Source organism: Pipistrellus hanaki (genome assembly GCF_964339955.1).
Source record: "Pipistrellus hanaki genome assembly, chromosome: 14".
In the NCBI taxonomy this organism is placed as follows: Eukaryota; Metazoa; Chordata; class Mammalia; order Chiroptera; family Vespertilionidae; genus Pipistrellus; species Pipistrellus hanaki.
In genome coordinates this window covers 51,258,120-51,274,625 of record NC_140516.1, presented here as the reverse complement: position 1 = coordinate 51,274,625, position 16,506 = coordinate 51,258,120, and the positions used below count along the sequence as shown (strand labels likewise).

Sequence of the window (16,506 nt, the reverse complement as noted above, 5' to 3'; positions counted from 1 at the left end):
AATGAGTGGCGCCTGCAGGAGAGCAAATGGAAATGGGGCTCTGGGCACCCCTCCCCAGAGGGCACCTCTCCGAGTTCACTCACCCTCGGGGTTTGCGTGGGCCTGCCGAGGGCATTCGGCCTGTCGAGGGCATTTGGCCTGTTGGCAGCATGGCCAAACCAGGTCGCTACCCCGCACGAAGCCATCCCCGGACCGAGACTGGCGGCAGGGCCCTGTGGGCCGCGCCTTGCAGGCCTCGGTTCCTGCCGGGGGAGCTCGTGTGTGGGTGCGGCTGGAGCTCGCCCTCAAACAAAACCCCTCCGTGACGGGCTCCGCGTTGGAAAAGCACGCCTCCCCGGCAGCCAGGACCCCGGCCGTGCCCGCTGACGGCCGTGGATGGAAAGGGGGCCTCGTGACATGGTGCTCTCCCGCTGAGCACAGGGAAGGTGACGTGGGAAGGGCTCAGAGGGGGTCAGGGCGGGGTGGGAGGCACACGGTCCTAATGCCAGGGCCTCCCTGTTCCAGGGTGCTCTCCACCGGCCCTGAGCGCCGGCGCTGGCCTCTGAAGGGAGAAGACAGAGGACGTCAGAGGAGCGGGCGCGCTAAGCCGACTTGTCTTCGGCGCGCGCATCAGCATGCGGCGCCCGCCCGCGGCCTGCGCCCGAGCAAGGCGGCGGCCTCGGCCTGGTCCTCGCCGAATTCAAGCGGCGCGGCCCCCAGGATATTAACGTGCGGACTTCATTTGGGAGCCCGCTAAGTCGGGGACTTATAACAAAAGCTTTGTAAACAAAAGATTAAACCGAATCGCGCTTTAGAAAATGAAAGGAAAACAAGAGCCGCGTAATCACAGATCAGGCCGGGGCGGCGGCGATGGCGATCAGCGCCGGCTACTGGAGTGGAAAATGTCTAATTGAACCATTTCATTACGCGCCAGTGTACGCCCCCCCGCGCGGAACCCGGAATACTGGTCCCCGAGAAGCCCCTCCCTCCCGCCCGCCCGCCCGCCTGCCCGCCCCGAGGACACACCACGCTGCCCGCACCCTCCGCCCGCTCTCAGCCGGGCCAGGCGCCCGGGGGCCGTAGCTGCAGGGCTGGGGGCGTCCAGAAGTCCCCCCATCCCGGAGCACCTGCTGTCCCCAAATCCGAACAGGCCCCGTGGCAGCCCCACCGCCCACACGCACGCCGGGCGCCCCTGCCCCATCGCTCACCTTGGGTAACCGTTCGGGATCGCCCGGATGTCTGGGGATCACCTTCTGCAACCGCTGGAAACCATAGTCGATGGTCGGCTCGTTCAGGGCTGGAGGGGACCGAGAGGCAGGCAGGTTAGCGACGTCCACGCCACCCGCTCCTCACGTACGGCCGTGTGGGTCTCCCTTTCTGAAGCTGGGCACCCCTGAAGGCTCCTCCTGTCTCCAGGTGTGGGTCCCCCCCTCCACCCCGTTCTTCAGCACATAAAGGCAGCGGTTACTCTAATCTACGATCAGACTGGAGGCCAAAGGGTGGCTCCGTATCTTGTAGGAATGGCGGGGCCGCCGGGAGGTGGCGGGGCCACGAACAGCCATCAGCACCGTCCCAGGCCCCGTCCGCGTGGGGTGTGCGGCGCCCCCAGCCCAGCCAGGGATGTATGGGGAACGTGCAATGGTGACATGTGTCCGGCCATTGCCAGCTGCAGGTGCATCCCCGTGGTCCCTTTCTGCCTCGGGGACTGCCGGCCCGCGTCCTCGCGCGGAGCCCCGATAACCGGGGGCGCTGACGCCCCGCTGATGGAGAGCACCGTCGTCCCCCGGCCGCCCGCACGCGGCGGCCACCAGCAGTAATTAATCTCTTTATCCCTCACATTGTAATTTTGACTACGAACCGCGCGCGCGGCCATCCATCAGTGGCCCGCGCCTGGGCTCCGTGCATGAATCACGGCCGGGCTCGGCGGCCGGCCCGCGCCTGGCTAACAAGCTTTATCAGGAGTCATTGGCTTTGTTATGGCTCTGCCGGCGCCGCCGCCCGGAGCCCGGGGCCGGGGGCTCGGGGGAAGATGGAAACACTTATCGGAGCGCCTTCCTTCCCGACGGAGATAGCGCTTTCCGCGGAGTCACGCCGGGCGCGTGGCGAGACATACATCACCGGGTTCCCGAGACCGGGGCGGCGGCGGCCCCCGGCGCATGCTGAGACCCGCCGTGAGGGCCACCGCGCGTGTCAGCGCACACTCTGACCGTGACCGCCACCCCCGCGGCCGGTCTGCCAGCTGCAGGCTGGAGGGAGAGGGGAGAGGCCGCCTCTGGAGAGCGCTCCCCGAAAACACCGGCCGCCCGTCCCCCTGGCGCTCGGCCGCCCACCGCGGGGACACCCACAGCGCGGACACCCACGGTGGAGGGCACTCGGGACGCGGCCCGCGCGCAGAGAGGCCGCGCCAGGATTTGACATCCCGTCATCCGTCCCGGAGACAAAGGTCCGCACCGGAATGTGAAGGAAGACATTTTCTTGTTAATAAAGCATTGATCGGGCGCATTGATTTTACATGACACGGCGTTCGCCGCCATCGCGCCCTCCTCTCTCCCTTTGCGGATTCCCGGAGCTCCTCCCGGTGCCCGGGCACGGGTGACACAGCGCGATCCCGAACTCCCTGCGATGTAAATTCCACACGTGCAAAACCACTTCATAATCAAACCATTAATCATCAGACGCTGTCAGCGCTGACTGGGGGGGCAATTTGTCATGTCTCTGCCGCCGGCCGGGGCGCGGGCGTCGGGCGGGAGCGTGGCTGCGCGGGCCGCCGGGCGGAGGGGCCTCGCCCCGCGGACGGGCCCGGACGGGAGGAGATAAAGTGTTACGCTCCTGGATGAGGGGACAGAAAAGGTGGCCCACTGTGCGTCTCCCCCCACCCACTCCCCACCCCCCCACCCCTCGTGTCAGGGCTTCTCCTCTCCCCCAGCTAATCACCATGACTGTGTGACTTAATGAATCGGCCGATGAAAGGTGATCAGAAAAGATAGATGGGCGGCCGCTATTGATTTCATGCAAATGCCCTGACAGGTGATAGACGCTCTAATGCGAGCTTCCAGGGGCCTCATGACTCGAATAACCACACGCTCTCACTCCGGGAGGCCGTTTCCCCGTGTTTCCGTTTCAAGGGGACGCCCTGCTCCGCACACCAACGTTATTTCAGAGCAGGGTAAACGGGGTGTGTGTGTGTGTGTGTGTGTGTGTGTGTAGGGGAGGGTCCGCCCGCACCCCTTGCTTCAGCCCGGAGAGCGTTGACGTCTCGCAGGCACTGCCCAGAGGCAGCGGGGCACCGGGGCTGGCAGCTGGGACGATGACGTCATCGAACCCCGAGGCCTCTGCCACGCAGGGTGGGGTGAGGCGGGGAGGCTCTGGTGCAGCTTGGCTGTGGGAGCCCTAGGAATTTACATGGGCCGATTAGAAAAAACTGCCCTTGTCTCGGAACTGCAGGAGCGACACACATCCTGGCTCTGGGGGGTGTGGGATCCCTGAGGGCGGAGGGGAGAAGGGGGGCTCCAAGCTGCCCCCCTAAGAGCCGCGGAGCCCACCACCCCGCACCGGGGCCACCGCCGAGACTTCCGCGGCCAATCCTCGGACTGGAGGAGAGAAGCCGGAGACCCTCGGCACACATCTCATAAATCCTCGGCCCGTGGCGTTTACACGGAGGCCCAGCCGGGCAGGGCAGGGCAGGGCTCGGCACGTCCAGTCGCCGAGCTCCGAGCCAGGCCAATCAATACCACTTTCCTGTTTTAGAACTGGGTAATTATGAGGGGGAGAGATTGCCTGACCTTTCACCTGCACTGCATTACTTTGCTGATATTAAGATAAATTGCCTGATTTTGGGTAAACATATGCTGCAATTCAGACTGTCAGCACTGGTTTGCTCAGGGATAATTTGTATTGATCTCCCCGCTTCTTCCCAATTCTGCTTACTGACCTCGTGGATAATTAGAGAAGGAGCCGTGGGTGAGCTCAAGGCGGGGAGGAGGAGGAGGAGGAGGAGGAGGAAATATGCAGAAGAATAAAGCAAATTTGTTTTATGTTAATATCAGGGGGTCCTGCTCCCGCCCTCACATCTGTCAGCATCGGGAGAGCCGTAAATTAATGTACTTGGGGCCGGAGCCATTTATTCCGAGGAATTATTTAGCGGCGCGCCTCGTCCTGAACATGTGTCGCCGGTTAAATTAATTTAAGCTCTGCCTTAAACACAACAAAAACAAATGTCATTTTCTGCTGGAGGAAAAAAAAAAACCCACACACACATAAGACATTTTCAAAATGTATGATCGGCTCCCAGCTTCTCGGCATGGGTGTCCACGCATGTGCCTTTCAGCCAGTGAGTCTCCTAGTCAAACACCCCCCCCCCCCCCACGTCATTAGCGCCCGTGATCTGCTCTGAATTCAAGTCTTGCAAAGAGGGGCCGCCGCATGTAAAGGAGATGAATGTGGCACCAAATTATATCATTTAAGATATGTCAGATTATAAGGCTGTTGTATCAAAAGTCATAAAACAAACCTCCCCTGTGAAATGCCTCTTTATTAGCCGTGCCATAAGATATTAACATTCCTCAGTTAGCGGAGGGCCTTTTATCTGCGTTTCAGACACATTACTCGTCCTTTCAGAGATAAACTGTATTAATATCCATTTGAGTAGGCTACCGCGGCCTAATGCATAGTAATTTCTGTTGGAGAGCTTTTATTTTAGAATAAGAAAATTACACGGCAATAAAACCTGAATGAATCCGAAGCCAGAAGAGCCGGGAAGCACATTCGCTGCCAAGTGGGGCCGGCTCCCGGCAGCCTGCGAGGCCAGATAGGCGGCTATCACAGGCGGGCCAGCCTCCGGGCCGGCCGCACAGACGCAGCCTGACACGCCACCGAGGCCCGCTGATTCCTGCGCCGAGACCGCCTCCCGCCCGGGGGCTCGTATTCAAATGCTTCTGACTGCACCGGAGGGGATTCGTTACTTTACACGCATGAAAGTCGTAGCAGAAGCAGCACCCTACGTGTTTATGTCATGCCCGTGTGCTGGGGATCCATCCTACTGCAACGGATAACCTGTGAGCGGTCTGTGATGTCCGTTCACCACAGGATCTCCAAGCTCTGAGAAACCTGCCAAAGGCCTGGCCCCCGGTCTGTCCGGCCCCCTGTCCACCCGGCCCCCAGTCTGTCCGGCCCCCTGTCCACCCGGCCCCCGGTCTGTCCGGCCCCCTGTCCACCCGGCCCCCGGTCTGTCCGGCCCCCTGTCCACCCAGCTCCCAGTCTGTCCGGCCCCCTGTCCACCCGGCCCCCAGTCTGTCTGGCCCTCTGTCCACTCAGCCCCAGCTCCCAGTCCATGCAACACTGTTCCTGGTGGCATGCATAGTTCTCACTTTTGTTTCGATGCCCAGCCCTGCCGTCTAAGTGCACTTCGAATACTCTAAAATGTAGGTGATGATTTTATCAGACTCAAACATCACCTTCCAAGAACACAGAAATCCGATTCCATTAAGCACGGGGACACGCTGGGGGCCTCTGGAGGGTAAACAGAAACAACCTTCCCAATTGGAAAGCGTGTGTATTTGGGGCCAGAGAGTGTTTCCTACAGCAAGCAGCTCTCCTGGAAGGGAAGTGGCCAAACAAACAGTCTTCAACCGGGTCCACTCACCGACATTTATTAAGCCACTACTACGTGCTGGGGCTCCATGTGGGAACCGCCCCCCTCCCCCCCCCCCGGCCCCTGCTGCTGCTGCTGCATCCGTGGGCTGCCCAACCAGGATGCTGGGTCCCCACCACCCAGGCCAGGGGGTGCCCTGCCCACAGCGGGGCCTGGACTCCAGCAGGAAGGAGGGATCACGATTGCAAAGCTGAGCTGTGACGGCCACCTCCCGACCAGGCCTGCCAGGGGACCTGGAACACTCCTGAGTAATGGCTGCAGCCGGCACCGTTGTGTCTTTAAACAGCGCCATTCCCCGTGCAAGTGTGCATGTGTGTGTATGCATGTGTGTGTGGGGGGGGGGGGGGAGGGCGCGCTGGCAGGTAGAGACCAGGGTTCCCAGCACCGCCTGCCGTGGCTCCAGCCAGCCAGCGGGAGCTCAGAGGAGCGTTGGGCTTAGCGGGAGCCTTCCTTCTGCCTGGAACCCTGGCTCCAACAATGAAAACAGGAAGGCATTCATTTGCTGCGGCCCAGCTGCTGGTGGCTGCTATTAAACGAGTTCCCGTTTCATTTCAATAATGATCATCTTCCTGTAACTTCCCAATCATGCATTTGTCATAATGCAGTCATTTTCCAGCTCCAAACAGACCCCCGTAATGAGGCCGTTTTTCACATTAGCGGCGTAACTACATAATCAGAACATCTGCAGGGCCCTCTCCGCGGGGCGAGGGCGAGCGTCCATTACGGCGACGGGGACGGTTAAATAAGATATAGTGTGTGTGCTTCCCGAACGGGGGACCCGGGCCCTGCCCCGGCGACGGCCAGCCGCCCGTGTGCCTGAGTGAACACAGGTTGTAATGTGTAAAAATTAAATAAAGTAAAATTAAATTGCTCAATACAAAGACATCCCTCTAGAGGGTGTTAGTGATGTCAGTGACAAAGTGCTATTTGCTGACAAGTAGTTTACACATTAACCAGCTGAATCCGAGGGGGGAAAATGCCAATAGCAATTATATCACCTTGAGGTTATTAAATGTCCCACTGATAAGTAACTAGGTGAACTTGACCAGGTGATAAAGACCGCTGTGAGCAAATGATCGCGCGGTGAAGGATGTGTCTCTGTCCCGCTGGCTTCTCCGCATCGCTTTTCTTTCAAAAATGACGGCATAAAAAAAAAAAGGTGCATTCGAAATGTGTGGCCACCGAAGACCAGATTGGTGTTTAGTTCTCCACCCCCCCGCCCCCCCTCCGAATGCCTCACCCGCCAGAGCCCCTCCATCACTCCGCAGCAGGAACCCCACACGCGGCCTGCAAAGCCCTGCTTTTTTTCTCCTTTTTTTCGGCTTTAAAACGATGCTAAGTTCTCCACTTTATCATCCACTGTCTCCTCCGAGTGCATTTCATCTATAAGAAATTCAGATGCTCGGGAAATTAAAATTTCAAAGATCTGCTGCGAGAAAAAAAAAATCAATGGGGCGAGATCAATGCTCATAGAAATTTCATGAACTTTGAACTGATCCGGGCATGATGATGAGAGGTGGCTAGAGTTCCAGGCGGCTGGCGGCTCCGCGCACGGATAAAACGCGGCCGGGCGGCCGGGCGGGCGGGGGGCGGCATTTCAGATGGGCTTCTGCTTTCATATTTTGTCCGACAAAAAAATTAATTTTTAGTCTATTTCGGTTACACGCAAAAATGGGGGGTGGGGGGGGCGGGATCTGCCTCTCCGACACAACCCGCAGCACCCCCGCTCCTTAAGAGCACCTAATGCTTTGCACATTAACGCGACCACGAAATGAAATCGGTTCCCTTTGCAGCCGATTGCAGGTGCAAATTAATATTGTAAAATGAAGATCAATACATGGACAGGGCCAGATCAATAGCGGCTAAATTATTGCTGCATTTTCCTCCTCATTCAAGATGAGTTGTGTTTTCCTCTCAAAGTCAATACTTTGCAGCTTTTCTCATTAATTTCTCAATAAATTTGGCAATGAATTTCAATCACAGAGCCCGGCAGGGCGCGCCAGGCACCGTGGCACGCCGGGGAGCACAAAGGCCACGCGATGCTGCACTGCTCACCGGAAGGCGCCGCCCCCAGCCGCCGGCCCGATCCCCGGGGCCCGGCCCAGGGCGGCGGGCCACCCCCCAAACCGACCGGAAGTCTCGGGGTGCCCCTCCTCCGACCTAGGTTGAACCTCAACAGGCTGACATGGCTTTTCCGGCACCCCGGTGTGGGGTGGCTCACCCGCCCGCCCGGGGTCAGCCTCTGCGTCTCACCGCGCTTACCCCAGAAGGCCCTCCGACCCGCTAACAGAAGGGCACTGTCCGTAACCAGGACTTCTAAGATGGGCAAGGCCTCGCTTGACTTCTGATGGGAAGAGGGCACCCCGCCTCCCGTGGGGGGCGCTGCTCTGTGTTCTCGCGGACGGCCCGCTGGCCTGCGGGGTGCGCAGGGCCCCGCGGCCGCTCACCGACACCAGGCGGCGGAGGGCGGCATTGTGACGGGACACCCAGGGCAGAGAGGGGACAGCTCGCCTCCCTCCCTACCCAAACGGCCCGGCGGACAGCTGCTGGGGGCACTGAAGCCACTCTGTCACGTGCCACAAGCACGCAGGGATCGCGGCTCTTATAGTCCTGTCCTCAGGCCCGGCCGGCCAGACACTGAGCGACCTTAGTCTGCCCGGGACAACTCCCCACAGCGCGGCCCTGAGGGAGGGACGTGATGGGACCACCCCATGAGCCCTGGCATCCGCCCCCCCCCGCCAAGGCTGTTCTAGCAAATACTACCGCTCCCCATGTACAGGGGGCTGTGAACAAGACACAGGAGAAGCTGGAGGAGAAATCGAGGCCAGGCGCCCCGCCTGGGGTCCCTTTCCTCTAAGAAACAGGCAAGTTTCTGGTGCCATCCACCCTCTCAGAGACACTGGGGAGGGGACTACAAACCCAGTGGGCAGTGCTCTGTGGAGGACCATCGGGCAATGGATTTGCACACTTCACCCGAGGGTAAGACTCTCCACCAGAAGGTGAGCTGGAAAATGAGCTACAAAAGCTCGCCCCTCCCCATACCAGGTGTCCCTGCCCCTGAATGGCCCGTGTTCCCAAAGCCACCAGCCCCCCACGGGCTTCCCAGGCCACCTGTTCTCTTGTTCAGGGTCCACCCTCCGCCTCGATGGTGGGGCCATCACCCGTGTCATGGCACCTGCCCTACTCAGTGCAGAGCACACAGTAGGTGCACAAAACAACGAGTCACAATGGGGGGCTTCCTGAGGATGCAGGCCAATGGCGAAGGCATCGCCACGGTTTGGACTGGGAGAAGCCGAAGGGAGTGTAACGGTTCTCATTTGTCTGCACAAAAGCTGGGTCACAAACAGCTCAGAGCAGCGTGATCGGTGGAGATACCCAAGTGCCCATCACAGATGAGCCGGGATACTGCGCCGCCATGCTCAGGGAGGAAGCTCTGGTCCCCTACCACCGGGGAGCCTGGAAACTGCCACAAGGGCCATCTATTGACCAGGACGTCCAGGAGAGGCCGATGCACAGAGACAGGAAGTGGATGGGTGGCTGCCTTGGGGGGGGGTGCAAAGGGGGGAGTAGTGGGAACAGCTGATACTGATGGATACGGAGTTCCTCCTTGGGTATGAAAATATTCATTAGGTTAATGGCTGCACAGCTAGGTGAATATACTAAGAGCCGCTTCCGCGTGCACTTTGAGTGGGTGGGTTTTGGTTAGGCGACTATACCCGAGTAAAAAACATTTACGTGACCGTAACCTCTTTAATCTGGCTTAGCGTCAGTGGGCCAGCTCTGCCTGTCCCGGGAAGTGCCAGGCAGGGCGGCCAGGGGGTGCCTGGGCAGGGCCTTCCTTGGGAGGAAAAGAGGTGAGAAGATGGAGAAGAATTCTGGCAGAATCCCCCACATCTAACCACCTCAGTGCCTGCCTCCCCACCTTCACTGGCCATCTGATGTGGGGGGAGGGGAGCACCCCATGGGGGCACCCCCTTGTCAGGCAGTGGGACTGCCGCGGGCAGAGGGCATGAGGAGGGTGGCGTGTGGAAGGGAGGAGGGGACTGCCGACCCACCGGCAGGTGCACCTAAAGGAACTTCCTCCAAGGACAGGCCGGGCCCGGTGTGCCGAGCCCTGCCCTGCCCGGCTGTCTCGGTGAAGGCAGAGGCGGCGGTTAGACCCTAACATGCTCTCCAGGGAGCCGCCAGTGTGCGTGCCAACACCACATACACGCTCGGGTCCCTCGGACCCAAGTCATGCCACACGCTCGCTCGTTGTCTGCACTGGAAGGGCCTTCTGTTCTGCTGTTTTCCTGGAAAACCATGAGGGTTTTGCACTTCCCACAGCTGGGGAAGGAGGATGGTTTTAATAGACTGTTCCTCGGCCTGAGCTTTGGGGGTCTCGGCCTGGAGCAGAGGTGTGGGGACAGGTCCACGGCCTTCCCGAGCCGAGGTTTCAGGGGGAGTGCTGACATGGCCCCGTGTGCACCCCAGCCGCCATCCTGTCCAGCCACACGGCCAGCCGGGGAGCCGGGAGGGTTGCGTCCGCAGGGACTGGGTCCGGCAGTGGAAGCAGAGCCGCGTTCAGAGCCTGTTCCGTCTTCGAGGCCGCAGAGCGTCATCCTGCTTCCCGTCCACAGGACCGCACGCCGGCGTCCGGGTCCCTGTGACCGGCCCGGGGTCCTCACTGGTGAGCTCGGGGCCGCTCTCTCCGCCGTCTGACACCTGGTCCTCTCGGCGTTCCTCGGCGCTCAGGGCGGTCACGGCCACCTGGCTGGCCTTCCAAACGGCCACTGGTCCGTCCCCCCCATCCCATCCGCCCGGGCTCTTCCCACGCCGTTCTCAGCAGCTCACAGGGGGACTCACATCCAGCCCACAGGGAGCTCATCCTCCAAGCCTCCTGGACGACGGGCAGCGAGGCGGGACCCTGCCCGCCCGGCCCGGCCCGGCGGCCGAGGGCCACGGCGCCTCCTGCCCGCCCCTGCCCGCCCGCCCGCCGCAGCCCCACGGCCGCGCCGGAGCCCGGCGACCCTTTTGTCCTTTGGGGAAGATGGATGGCCGTCTCCTCGGGGCCGCGTTCCGTCGGGCTGGGTGCTGGGGAGTCGATACCGTCACCTTGACACGGAAACTTGGTGATTTATCCCTCGGCCCGGAGAGTGCAGCCGATCGGGGCGCGGGGGGCAGGCTTTGGTCACAGCCGCTTGGAAAGCAACCAAAGCCCCTCGGATGACAGACAAATGTGTCTTGTTAGCGACTGCCCAAAAGCGCTTGACTTGTACTAATAACAGAAAGGCCATGCTGGTCACCGAGGGTCCAAAGACGAAGCACCCTGTCACCGGCCTGGTTGGGAAATTAGCAAATAATGTTCTTTTCCTTGATAAATGGGTGACAGCTCGCTCTCACCAATCATTTCTAACATTTTGATGCGTGCCTACGCTCCCACTGGAGGAGCCGGAAAGTTTACTGGCCTCAATTCTCAGATGATGAATGGAACTCTCTAAACGTGCGATTTCTGTATGAGGTATAGTTCATTTTAAGCAATTCTGGTAAATGGGTGTCACTGATTAGGACAAATCGTCTACTTGTGCAATAGCACGCGCGGCGGGCCTCATTCCCCGGCCTCCGTGGAGACGGGGAGCGGGGGGATGGCCGTGACCCCCGGAGCCGTGGAGGCTGTCCGCCCGGCACCCTGGAGGACGACCTGACGGCCCTCCCGGCCATCCTGTCCGGTGCCGCATCGCCCGGGGTGCAGGTGGTCACCCTCCCTTCCCCCCGGCCCTCAGGAGCCCCGGACGACCCCCGGGGTGGCCCTGCCAGCCAGCACACCATCCCAGCTGACGGGGAAGCCAGCCGTCTGCCACCAAGGCGGGAGCAAGTGACAAGAGCACAGGTGGGAGCCGCTGGGGGGTGCGGGGTGATGTTGTCACGTTCTGGGATATCTGGGTCGCTGTCCCAGCCCCCAACCCTGCAGGTCTAGAGAGGGGCCCAGTGGGAAGGCACGCCAGGCCCATGCTGCCACGCACAGCTCCGCATATCAGTCAGGGGTGTGGGCCCTCCCGGGGAGCCTGACTCCCACCGGGCCCCTCCAGCTGGCCCGCTCGGACCATGAACCCAGTGAGGCTGCAGAGAGGGCTGGACGGGGGCCCGCCGGCACCCCTGGGCCTCACGGGCCAGGACAGAGGGGGGCGCCCGGGAGTAACCGCTGAACTGGCTGGAAGTGTCCCCAACTCTAGGGCCCAGGATTCAAATACTCGTCTCTCCACCGTGTCGGGGAGGCGGCAGGGAGTGTGGACTCGGCAGGGGTTCCCCGAAGGAGGGCTTAGCCCAGGGGGAGCCGTCCGAGCATCCGGTCCCGGGCGGCCATGGCCGGCTGCCGGGTGGAGACAGCGGTCTGTTGGCAGCGCCGGCCAGGGACGGCCCCGGTGCTGGCCGCGGTCGCAGGCGCCATTGGCTGCTCCGCGCGTCCCCGCTGTTGACAGAATCCATCTCCGCTCACAAAGAGCTTCAAGCACTTCAGACGCACAAGCACCTTTCAAGGGCGAGTGAAGTGGGGTTAAACGGTGGGGCCCGCGGAGGCTGCGGCGGGCCCAGGAGGAAATCGCCACCCGCGCTGCCAGGACAGCACCGAACGGAGGACCTGCTGTGTCCCCGTGTGAGGCACACCCTGACTTTTTTAAATCAAAGCAGCAGAAAACGTAAATACTGAATCAGGAAGCACAGGAGCCGTGAGCAGTTCCTGGCGAGGCAGGATCTCCCTCGCCTGCCATCGAACGCCCGTCTCTGTGCGGGAAATGGTCGTTTTCCCGGCCCCGGCCTGGAGCAGACTGCGGGCCTGAGCTGGGGCCGTGCCCGCAGACAAGCTCCGTCCGTCTGCGCCCGCCTGGACGTGGTCACCACCGGCACCAACATCTCCCTTCTGACCGGGCTCGGCCCCGCGGCGGCTGGTGCGTGGACGCCCGGTCACGTGTGATCTAACTGAGCAAAAGAAACCTCTGAAAGGAGGGAGGGTCAGCCAGACATGGGGGTCCCAGAGGTCAAGAGCAGGAGCTGCCTCGGGTGACCCTGGCGTCCCGGGGAGCCATGCCGGAGGGCTCGCCACCCCCCAGGGGCTTCTCTGCTTTGTGTGCCGGGAACCCGCCCCGCCAAACGGACGCCTCCGGTCACAGGCGCGCTCGGGCAAGGACACCTGGACACGTGGCTGCCAAGGGAGCGTCCACGCGCACATCGCTTCCGTGCGAAGCCGACAATTCCGGTTTGTCTCCGTCCAACAGCACTGCAATGCTTCTATTGTCATTAAAAAAGAATTCTGTGGCCCAAACAGGTCTGGCTCAGTGGACAGAGCGCCGGCCTGCAGACTGAAGGGTCCCAGGTTTGATTCCGGTCAAGGGCATACACATCCCCAGTAGGGAGTGTGCAGGAGGCAGCTGGTCGATGTTTCTCTCTCATCGATGTTTCTAACTCCCTATCCCTCTCTCTTCCTCTTTGTAAAAAAATCAATAAAATATACATAAAAAAAAGAAAGAACTCTGTGGCCCTGCTGATGGGACGGCTTCTCCGGGGGAAGTGAGGGGCGGGAGGCGGGCCGGTCTTCCCGGCGAGCGTGCCCGGCTCAGGTAGGCCGAGCCGGGACCGCGTTAATTATTATTAAACAAGCAGCTGCGACGCGATTAGACAAATATTAAAACAAGCCCGGCTCTCAGGTATTAATTTGCACTCTTCACTCTTTGAGCGCGGCGAATATCTCATTAATTTAATTTTAGGTGCCCGGCGTTTACACCGCATTTTACAGTCTAGGAGGCAATTTACTATTAACTGGCAATTACATACAGAGTGATTGTTAATTCTGCTCCTAAGTGCTAGCCGCTTGGAAACGGCTCTCGCTCTCTCTCTCATCCCTGACCTCCTCACAACAGGGGTGAGGCTCGCTGGCAATGAGCAGGCCTGGCATGGAGGAGCCGGACAGGACGCCTGCCACTCGCTCTTTTAATTCGCCCGCTGATCAACCCAACGGCCACTGCTTCCCGAGGCAGCCATGTCTCCAAGAGAGGGCCGAGGGGCCCGGCAGAGGGGCCTGGCTGCCTCCCCTTCCCTGAAGACCTGGTGTCTCTCAGATCCCCGTACACAGATCTCCTAGGCCAGGGGTCGGCAAACTCATGAGTCCACAGAGCCAACCGTCAACAGCACAAGACTGACGTGTCTTTGGAGAGCCACATTTTTTAAACTTAAGCTTCTTCTAACGCCACTTCTTCAACACAGGCGTGGTATTTTGTGGAAGAGCCACACTCAAGGGGCCAAAGAGCCGCATGTGGCTTTCAAGCTGCAGTTTGCCGACCAGGGTCTTGGGCCTTCGCCCCTGCGGGCAGGGCTCCTCAGGTGGGGGCAGGGGGGACCTGATGGGAGCCAGATGCCCAGGGGACGGTGCCCTCCCTGCGGGGCCGCCCTGAGCCCCGTGCAGAGGCGGGATCGGCTTTCAGGGGCGCGGTTCCCAGTGATTACTCTTTGTCCCCATCAATTCCAGGGCAGCGCGAGTCAGACAGCAGCTTCCAGGTCAGACAGGCTGTGACCCCGCCTCGCCTCGGCTCCCGGGGAGCGCGGGCCGTATCCCTTACAGGGCGTTTGAAATGTATATTCCCGTTAATGACCAGGGTTGGGGAGGCGATAAATTAGCTGCTGCTCGCAGAGGCTGCTCCCTGAATGGCCCCATTGAAGGCCCCTCCGTGGGAGAACTCCGTGGAGAGAGTCCCGGAGCCCCGGGCAGCCGGGCCCCACCAGCCTGTCCGCTCACAGCGGACGCCATGTCCACGGGGAATGGGAGACGGACAGGCCACTGGGTGGCTGATGGGCCGGACTCGGGGCTAAACCCCTCCCCATGGAGGGGGGCGGCGTAGGACACCCCAGAACGCCCAGAGGTGGTGGCTGGCCACGGCAGGGGTCCCGGCCGGCTGGAGGGCACGGAGGTGGCCAAGCCCGGCCGGTGTAGCTCAGTGGTTGAGCATCCACCCAGGATCCAAGAGGCCGCTGTTCGCCTCCAATCAGGCCACATGCCGGGCTGTGGGCTCCATCCCCTGGGGGGGGGGGGGGGATGTGCAGGAGGCAGCCAATGGATGATGTTTGTCTCCCATCGATGTCTGTATCTCTCTATCCCCCTCTCTCCCCCCTTCCCCCTCTCTAAAAGAGCAATAAACACATTTTTTTAAAGAGGGTGGCAGAGAGAGCTGCTGGGACACCTACCCCTCACACTAGCCCTGGAGCAGGCCCTCGCCATGCGACACCCATTGGCCGCCCACTGGTGGCTCCTCCAGGCGCCTTTTCCAAAGGCACCTTTGTTCACGCCGCCCAGCCCAGTGCCCTGCTCTCCCCCGGGACCAGAGTCCTCAGAAAAGAGGAGCATCGCTCACAGCCAGCCCATCTCGCCTGAAAAGCCCCCGCGTGGGGAAATCTGAATGCCAAGGTCAACACAGGACCCACTGAGGCCCATGGGGGGAGGGTGGGGGTGGAGACAGACGGACTGAACCCCGAGGGCCGGACAGTCCCATGGAACAAGCAGTCTCACATCCACGTCTGTGAGGAGCAGGTCGGTCTTGCCACACAGATCCACGCTACCTTTGGTGCCCCAACGCTACCGACGACCATGTGTCACGTGGCAGACACGTGGAGGAGCGTGTGTCATGTGTGTCACGTGGCAGACACGTGGAGGAGCGTGTCACGTGGCAGACACGTGGAGGACCATGTCACGTGGCAGACACGTGGAGGAGCATGTGTCACATGGCAGACATGTGACATGGCTCTCAGTGGAGAACAAAGGTCCCCTTCTTTAAGGGACTCGGGACCCCGACAGCAGTTGTACCTTGGAAACCGTCCACAGGAGGCACTGCTCAGCGGGTACCTCTCCCCGGGGATTGGACATGCCCTAAGTGCCCCTTGACCCTCACAAACCCGCAGGTGGGGCCAGCAGAAGTGGCACTCAGGTTGGAGCCCGGCGCCAGGCCCCCGGCCAACACCAAACAGAGCAGAGGGGGCCCCACTGCCTCCGCAGCCTGAAGTTCACGGCCAGAGACGCAGAGACGCGCAGCCCCCTGGCCAGCAGTCGGCGAAGAGGCACGCGGTCTCCTGCTGAAGTGTGGGCACGTGCTCTCCGAGTGCCAGCCCACAGCCCTCTGCGTGTCTGCCCCTTTCCACACACTGGGCGCCCCGCCAGCTGCACGGCTGCCCCCTCCAGCCCGGGCCTTCCCAGGAGCCAAGAGCACCGGACCAGGAGGGGGCGGCACCCAGACCAGGAGGGGGCAGCACCCAGACCAGGAGGGGGCGGCACCCGACCAGGAGGGGCGGCACCCAGACCAGGAGGGGGCGGCACCCGACCACAGCTTTTTGCCAACGCACTTGTCCTGGGTTTGGGCAGCTCTGGACTCGCAGGGGGGAGGGGAAGGACGTGCTAGTCCCCGGGAGGAAGTGACCCCTGGTGTGGGGCAGGTACCCCCACACACACCCTGGCCACATGGAGGGGTGCCGAGGGGCTCAAAGAGAAGGACCCAGGTGTCGCTGGCAGCCCGGGCTGGCCCGGGGTGACCTGGTCTCCTGGAAAGTGGGTGCTGAAAGCATTTACACTGCATGTCACACTCACTCGGTCCCTAAAATCGGGGTGGGTGAGGCACCCCCCTCTCTTCACACTCCAAAGCGGGAGGGACCCGGAGCCCACGTCACCTGCCCGCTGGACAGAGGACAGCCTTCCTGGCGGGAACCCGGACCTGCCGGGGGTCCTGCTGCTGGTGACAGCTTGTGGAGCCCCAGCCCAGGCTCCCTCGGGGCCGCCCGCCGCCCCCGTACACATCCCGGCCACAACTCCCGGGGACGAGCCCTCGTCCACGTCCCCCTCCTGGGTGTCAGCAGGGGCTGCCCTT

General features: G+C 61.4%; 1 protein-coding gene across 15 annotated transcripts in view; it reads right to left on the bottom strand.

The window, feature by feature from the left end:
- Positions 1 to 16,506, bottom strand: part of EBF3 (EBF transcription factor 3) — a 113,484-nt gene that overhangs the window by 10,696 nt on the left and 86,282 nt on the right. For all 15 annotated transcript variants that reach the window (XM_084904478.1, XM_084904488.1, XM_084904485.1 and 12 more), the window contains exon 11: positions 1,188 to 1,276. In XM_084904478.1, coding sequence (XP_084760604.1) covers positions 1,188 to 1,276 — 89 coding nt within the window. The remainder of the gene's footprint in view (positions 1 to 1,187; positions 1,277 to 16,506) is intronic.